The sequence below is a fragment of the Galendromus occidentalis genome, unplaced genomic scaffold (assembly GCF_000255335.2).
Source record: "Galendromus occidentalis unplaced genomic scaffold, Mocc_1.1 scf7180000077436, whole genome shotgun sequence".
In the NCBI taxonomy this organism is placed as follows: Eukaryota; Metazoa; Arthropoda; class Arachnida; order Mesostigmata; family Phytoseiidae; genus Galendromus; species Galendromus occidentalis.
In genome coordinates, this window is record NW_003805424.1 from 686,885 (window position 1) to 695,376 (window position 8,492).

The 8,492-nt window shown below is 51.2% G+C and overlaps 1 protein-coding gene across 1 annotated transcript; it reads right to left on the bottom strand.

Moving 5' to 3' along the window:
* Positions 1–649: 649 nt before the first annotated feature.
* On the bottom strand, positions 650–3,996 carry LOC100900258 (4-coumarate--CoA ligase 1). The gene is made up of 11 exons (XM_003742952.2): positions 3,964–3,996; positions 3,597–3,728; positions 3,283–3,490; positions 3,001–3,187; positions 2,737–2,874; positions 2,286–2,460; positions 1,977–2,148; positions 1,745–1,887; positions 1,521–1,620; positions 1,177–1,434; positions 650–1,080 (listed from the first exon to the last, which is right to left on the bottom strand). Exons 1-11 carry the CDS (start codon positions 3,994–3,996, stop codon positions 947–949), a joined length of 1,680 nt encoding a protein of 559 aa, XP_003743000.2. The 3' UTR covers positions 650–946.
* Positions 3,997–8,492: the final 4,496 nt, after the last annotated feature.

Genomic DNA, 8,492 nt, shown 5'->3' on the forward strand with positions numbered 1-8,492 from the left:
AATGACCTGGATCAGAATTTGCCCATACACATCATGTTAGCGCGGTGAAGTTCCGGGGCTGGTATCGTTCTGACCAGATGAGTTTTTGGCAAGGAGTTACCTCGGGCCGAGGTTCGATGTCTGGGCGTTGAGTTGCCTACCGCTGAAAGCGCGACCACGAACCGTGAGAATCGGTCGCTCCTCCATAAAATGCCTCACAAGCCAGGGATCTCGCACTAGATCCCAATATCTACAAGGCTGAAAATCGTTCTTGACCAGCGAGAAATCGCCGCAGTTTCTCTTGCCGTAGAAATGAATGCAGCCCCAAGATTTATTATGAAGTATTCCCGGAGCCCGACCGGCTGATTCGCCCCAGCGGAAAGCTGGGGCTGATATTATTGCCTTGGGTCTCTCATAGTTTGCAGAGCTGTAACCTCAACACCGGCGGTCGACCCTCCGCTGAGCCCTGCTGAGATTACCATATAAAGATCAGGTGCTTGATGGACCATTACACGAATCGAATTAGACGTTGGCCGCGCAGCAGACATTGCTGACTGGAGTGCCCATGCCGCTTTTTATATTCAGTAACATCAAAAGGATTGGCGAACCATTCCCTGTCCGACGTGAGCGAAAGCAGTCCGCTCCGACGCGAACCGTCGAGCGCGAAACACTAGTACTATCATAAAAGAGAGCACTACGACTAACGACGTATTGTTAGTGCAAGTCAAACGAATAGTAACCGCCTGGGAATGACCGAGAGTGCGGAGCGAAGAGGGCCGAGCTCGTGGTTGGAAGAGTTCAGCGATAACCAGTCGACTCAGGATTAAGTCTTCACTTAGTATTCCAGCTCGGAGGGGAAGCTGACGCTATTATGCATCCATTGGCGCACGGCAGCGAGAAGATGTCTCACAGAAGTTTCCATCGATAAAATCTTTGTGCACTCGTACATATAGGGATTCTCCCACAATTAAAACACATTTAGTTTCCCTTCGAGTACGAGAAGCTTCAATTCTGCCCGAGCGAATTTCCCACTGTCGGTTTTCGGCAAGCTCTCGGTGAAATGGAGTCCTCCGTAGAGATGCTTATAAACGGCGAATTCATCTGCGGAAAATCGAACACGATTCTAAGGCAAGCTCCGCTCGCAGAAACATCTCCCTCGGAACACAGGCGACTGATGGTTCAGCCGAGCATTCGAACCTTTGATCATATTCTGAAGTTCTTCTCTCAGTTCTTCTGTCGCTTCGTACCCTCCATCGAGAACCGTGTACGCAGTCGGAGCTTCTCCGTAAATCTCGTCAGGGACTCCGATGACAACTATCTCTTTGATAGCGTCGTGTTGCATGAGGAAATCCTCCAGCTCAGCTGGTGCCAACTGGTTGTCCATGCACTTGATCATTTGCTTCAATCTCTCCAAGATGTAGAATTGACCTTGGTCGTCGCAATAGCCGTAGTCACCTACATGGCAAGTGAGTAATGAGAGAACACTCCGTTCTGCTGGTCCGGGGCAGGAAGATTCCAGCTTTGGAACGCGGCCAACAGACCTGTTAGGAGAAAACCGTCCTCGATGAATATTGCAGCACTTGCTTCGGGGTTTTTGTCATATGCCTTCATCACGGAATCGCCCCGAATCGCTAGTTCTCCCTGAGGACGAGATCAGTCGAGAATTTCAATTAGAAAACTGATCGTCACAAGAACCAACGTGAGGAGATCTCCATACGCGACGCGGGGTTCCGAATGACAGTTCGATACGCGCTGCATGCTTCACCTTTTCGAATGGTGGCAATGCTGTTCTTGTAGACACATCCAATATTCTCATTTCCGTATTGGGGAAGGGTCTCCCAATCGAGGTCACAGTGAGTTTGTTCTCATCGGTCATGGCGGCCAAAAGCGTTTCAGACATACCGAATACTGTGGGAATCATATTCGTTGATCGGCTACATTGGGAGCGATATAATCCGCCGACTCAAGATCGCGACGCGGGGTGTCGGAAAACTTACGAATCCGATAACTCGTGAGGTCCAGAAGCTGAATGAGTGCTTCTGACAACGATACCGCAACGACGCTTCCTCCCGCTGTAACATGCTTCAACGATCTGCAGGTTCCGGGATTCGCTCTCATCACCTCGATCACTTTTCTCAAGACGACGGGGAATACCATCACGCTCGAAATCTATGGATTAGAATCGTTCGATTATGATGCAGCGGCCTTGTCGGTCGAAGATGTTCTCTGCTCACGCGAGGAGATAAGGATCAATCTTCCGGTTTAGTCATTGCAGGATGGGAAAAAAATCCCCCTCCGGTATTCACCTGATGTCGTTCGCAGATCCCTACGAAATCGTCAGCATCGGGGTTCGCGTTTGCGATGACGGAGACAGCACCCGTTGCAACAGCCGCCGGCAGCAGAACCGCGCCAGATATATGACTGCTGGGACACCACTGGAGAACTACGTCTGTACTTCGGATCAATTTGGCGCCTTCATCCCTGATATTGTCAGATTTCGAACTTCTAGAGGCTAGAAACTACATAGGATTGTGGGACCTTGAGAGTGTAGGTGTGTGCAGTATAAACTGGATAACATGACATCACCTGATCTAGGTCAAAAACTGGTAATATGATCAAGCTTATACTGTACTTCACCGTGCACTACTCGTTAAGAAGACTCATCCAGGAAAGAGCAAACGCTTCGATATCTCCTGAACTATAATATGCCTAATGGGTATTTCCGGGTCAGAGAAATTCTATCGAAGTCGAACTTACCCACTACATTCGAACTGCGCCTGAAGAGAGAAGTGCGTATGCAGCACACCTTTGGGTAGACCCGTGGTTCCTGACGTGAACGCGATCAGGATGCAGTCCTCGCGCGGCTCGACATCGTCCGGGGGCTCGAAGTTGAAACTACAAAGCATAGAAGTACTCTGCTCGTTCTCGACTTTCTGACTGACTTCAAATCTGGAGGGATAGGGAGATCCAGCGCCTGATTGATCTTTGCACTCTGGATTATGCCAACGGCTCGGCACACACCGTTCGGAGAGGATGCCCTTCATAGTCATCACATCATCGTATCCTTCCGGAGCCTTGTGCATATCAGCGAAGATCACCATCTCAACGCCGGCTGATTGCTTAGAAACCTCCATGGCGGTTTCATATGCATGACTATCGGTGATGATAAATTTAACATCCGACATTTCACACTGGTACAGCAACTCTCCTGGAAGACGAGGACTCACGACTGTCTACATGGGCCTGACTCCGGAGGGAGAGCGTCGGGCGTTGATAGCCCCGTCGTCAAGAATTCGGACTCACGAATCGTAAGGCTTGTTTTGCAGAGAACCACGGTCGCATTCACGAACTGCACAGCTAAGTGAGCGACGAAGAGGTCAATGGAGTTATTGCCGTGCAAGGCGACACGATCTCGAGGCTGCACCCCGAAGGACTGGAGCGCACCAGCAAAGTTTTCTATTTTCTCCAAGATCTCGAGGAACGTCAGGGGATGATCCGATTTCACGTCGACCTAGAAAATAACTCGACGCTCTCTGGACCGATATCGTTCCTCAGATCTACAATATATGAGAGCAAGGACGAGAGCGCCCCTGCCCCTCCCGTTGACGAGGACCTACCATGGCCTTCTTTACACCGAAACGAAAGCATTTCTCCCGGAAGTATTCGTGGTGTGGTCGAGCAGGAACCTCGATTCTCTTTGTCGGCATCGCCAGCGTCTCGTCCGTGTCTGCAGGATTGGTTACTTCGACCTGACCACAGAAAACGCCACGAAAAAATGACCCAATCATAATTCCTCCGAAGACCTCCAACAAACCATCGATGTTCTTTCCTTTCTGTGGGCTACCTCCTTCCCTCAGCCGGAGCGGAGCCGATTTTTCTGGAGCGAAATTGTGTTTGAGCAGCGAACACTGAGGCAAGAATGAATGTACACAATCACGGATGAATCTGGCTGAACGAGCTCCATTCCACTTAGTGCCGACTAACTTTGCGCGGAATCGCCGAGCCGAATGTCCACATCTTTTGCGAGCGCCCTCAAATAGCGGGTAACTCGGAGTCGAGCATGCTCGCACTTATCGCCAGCGAGTCCACCTAATCGATTCGTGGCAATAAGTGACGTTTCGAACGATCCCTGACAGTCTCATGTAATGAATGAACAGATACCAAGCAGATGCAAATGAACTCCATGATAGTGTATGTTCCGGATGCATTGTTCCGTCCGGAAACTCGGGGCATGAGAAGCTGCCTGCGAAATCTTGAGACGGAAACATCGAGGTCTCAATTTTCGGATGATCGAAAGAGTCAGAGCTGCCTATCAAGTGAGAACGGTTTCTAACCACAACGAATCTGTCAAAATGATTCAGAATGCAGCTGGCAATACCTAGAGAATGACGAGCTTTGTTCAGAGCATGCGGATTGCGAATTTCTCTCCTCTTTTAGAATAGTCGATACGCGAGCAGCGCTTCCCGACCATCGTCGCCCTCTGCGGCACGAGCAGCAGAAGTTTGGACACATCTGAACGAACACAATCGAAACCAAGAATGGCTCAAAATATCGCATGAGAGCTACCATTAAGGACTCGGTTCTGAATTAATTTTCAATTGATGATTGTACGATCCCGCCGTCGTTGTTCGAGTTGAGCTGTCGACAACCCGTGAATGAATTGGAATATGCCGAAGCGCACATGCTCTAGACAGAGTTTCCTAACCAGTTGCGCAAGCCGTCTGGTTCGCACAGCTTCGGTCGGAGCATAAGTGCCCAGTTTTCACACGCGCGTCTGCCCCCGAAATTATAATAGTTTCAAACTCCAGCGCAGCTTCACGATGCTGGCTTCACTCGCGCCCGAGACACTTTTCCCTTCGACAGCGGTTGGGTTGAGGCTGATGCGGAGCATGGCAAGTTTCCTCAACAGCGTGGATAGACAAGGAGAGTCCACATGATATCAGACTGAATAGATTAGATGAATCTTCGGCGATCGAGACGGGCCCAGAACGATGTACCGGAGCGCGTCCTCGAATCAGGGGATGCCGCGCTGACCATCTTACAACCCGTCCCTGAAGAAGCTGTATGATTATGGCTCGTCCGATAAAAGCAGCTTGCACGGTCGCAGTTGGACGCGAGCTCTCGTCCCGAACTGGCAGGGTACTGACCGGTTTGGAAAAGTGGAACCATTTCAAGTCCGAAATTGTTTGCTCATCGTTCGTTGGTGTTATCACCAGCTTGTTCCCCTCGCCCTTGTCCGTCCTTAGTCGTGAGAATGGTCGTTGAAATGCCTGCCGTCGAGGAGAAGTCAGTTTAAATTGGAGATGATGGAGAAATAGACCCTCTCGGTCAAGGAAGAGACCATGAGGTCCAACTTGCCGCTTTATGCTCGCTCCCAGCCTTTCCCTCGCAGTCTGCCCTCGGTTCGTCGACCAGCTCACATGGAGCCCGTGTCACTTCTACAAGCTCTCCCAACCAGGCAGACGCAGAGCGGACGGAGGAACAATGAGCCGCCCAACCAGCGATTACTCGTGCCAGTGATTCGTGAAAGAAAAATTGACGGAATGTAGCCGTGCCTCCGCCTCTCGTTCCGCTTTGAGATTTTCCAACTCCAGACCAATATTCATTCAGCAGCATAATTCATGCTTGTTCGACTGACTCGACAAGCGGCGGAAACATTGAGTTCGTCCAGAGGATCATCAATTTCCCAGCCGTCAATCAGATTCGGACACCGTCATTCATTCACGAGAGAATATCATCCATATACGATTCGAGCAAAACAAAGCGGGTGCCCCGCCGGTCGGAGTGACCGAAATCGATGCGCTTTCCGAACTCCCTCGTTCAATTCACTGGCGTGCTCATCTAGTATGCGCTCATCCATGAGTCGAGGAAGGGAGCACCGCCGCGACTGCTGACCTCAGCGATGCCGTTCTCCTCGGTGTCGTCGACGTTGCCGTTCTCTTGTGTCCTGGCACTTAATCCGAGTCGAGTCCCGAGCGAGTACGTGTTCTCAACTGCCTCGAGGCTGCTTCGCCTCTGCCGCATGAAGCTTTTAGCTGATGAACATTGCCGCTTCATATTGACAACGCGATGCGCTCACATACTCTTCCGAGACGAACAATCACTTGTCTTAATGGCGCTCTGCCTTTCCCTCGACGGTAAGCTAGCCCGTCTGCGCGGCAAACAGCCAGCGAGCAAGCATGGCCACGACGACAACGGCGTCGACGACTGCGCTCATTAAGGGGAGTTGTCACCATCAAGCAACCTTAGATTGTCTTGCATGCCTAGCTCTAATGATCACAATCACTATCGTGATAATGGTGGCAATCTGAGGCAATCGATCGGCGCGATGTTACAAGCTCATCGACACTGCCCGCTTCGTTGGAGCACATCTCGAATGAAAAACTCACAGCGAGCCTGGACCTCGATGCGTGTGAGCTGAACCTCAGATCGCGACTTCCCGATCCTCCTCCTCCACTTCCCACCGAAATACTGTCGTTGAACGTTTCCTGCCCTGACTTGATTTTGATATGATTATGACTATCTGGTGAGTCGCGCTCCGCTTCCGGATGAATTCAAGGCTCCCACGATAATAATTCTCCTCGCGGGCCCGATCGCCCGAAAATGAGAAAACGAATTTTTCTCCGCAGGTCCCCCCGATATTGAAATTCCCTGCTCCTCATGGTAATCCGAGCAGATTCCATCCAACAATGCATCGTGGCATTTTTGCTTTCCCCGATTTTCCTTGAAAATACATAACTCGTGACAGCTGCCTGTGATGTATCAGGCTACCGCGATGTACGCTTGCTCGCACGCACGCTCACCCACTCGCCTGGCCGCCTATGCCGTTGCTTCCCAAAGAGTAGCAGCGACGTCCGATATTGTCGGTCGTTTTTATTAAAGATGCTCCCTGGGATCTTGACATGAAAGAGAAGAAGCTTCCCGTCGGGACCGCTGAGGCCCGAGCGGCCGCTACGACCGCCCTCAAGAATCTTGCTCAACGTATCGAGGACGGGCAATAGCAAAACTCGAGACGCCATGCCCGGCGTACACTCGTGCCCTCGACCCCCCATGACGGACTTTGATAGGTCTTCCGATCGAGTTATGATACTTGAACTCGAGTACGAGCACGAACGAACCTACAACGGCTCCGTAGAAATGCATCGCTGTCGGCGTCGTCGGAAACGAATCCGGGGCCTTATCGATCCACTGAATCTCGAGAGTTTGAATCGTTGATGCTTTTTGTGTCCGTAGTCAATCATTCGGAAAGAGAGGCAATATTCGCAAAGACCAGCCCCGCCATCGGTTATCGTGCCAAATCAACCTCATTCTCGTCAGTTGCAATCCCCGAGATGGCGAGGAAGACTCGTGCCGATTTCGAGACCAAGGAGTGAAGCCCAGACTCCTCGGTCGTTAAGGAAGTCAATGCAGAGAGCTTTGAACAGCCCTCTGTACTAATGACAGGCTTTGGAGCAGCGATGGGTGGCATTTACAGTCGCTGTTCGAGCTCGTGCTAATGTTCTCAGTTGACTGCGAGATTTTTGCTTGTAGCTCGAGAGCCAATCATGGGGCGCCGAGTATTTCCCCCCCGTCGCCGTCGTGATCTTTCACCGCGTTAAGCAGAATCTTATCTGCTCGTTGTTCTCTTCCTCAAAGACTTAGTGCTCCTCAGAGAACCCTTACTAAGAGAATGAGAGCCAGTCGGCCAACCAACCAGCGAGCTAGCACCTCTATCTTTATGACTTATGACGGCGACCGTGCCTGCGTTCAGCGTCAAACGACCACTGATGCCATATCGTTGCTCGCTCGCTCGCCTGCCTGTAGACGGCCCACTTGAAATGCAGCGCATTCAACAGTGATTGAACTGCCACACATTTGAGGATGGGACCGCGGTCAGCCTCCACATCGACAGAATCCTTGATTCTACCTAGCGGCTTGATCCTATTCATCACCGTGGCCGCATCGGTCCATCTGTACCCGATGCGATTCGCGAAATTCACAGATTCAGTTGGTTTTTATTTTTGGGTGGTTTCCCCGATTCGCAAAATGTGGTGCGACGAAGTCGACTTCGGCGGTTCTACACATTCTCTCTCTGCATCGAAACATACAGGTTGCGAGGACCAACTCGCCCTCCAGAGAAGGAGTTTCTAATATTCGCTCTCTATACAAATAATAGATCATATGTTAATGTTAGGAGGCGAGCCAGCATCCAGTGCGTCCGCGCTGGGATCACCAGCACCGGGAACGACGGAACCCCCGCAACGTGGTTGCCTGGCGGCGAGGGCGCTGACTGCCGGGGGTGATTTGATGGAGCGAAGCTAGGAAATCGCACCCATCACGCATTTGAAGGCTTCGGCGATAGATTGCGGGAGGCGCAGATTCCTGAATTCGAGCACGAGGCTGGAATAGGTCAAACCTCCGAATTCACGGAATCGAGCTGTAAATAGAAAGCGCTGCGCTAGATTAAACAGCATGAGTCGGCCTGATTTTGCAGAATACAGATCGAACGTGTTTTCGAAAGTTCGACGCCCGAG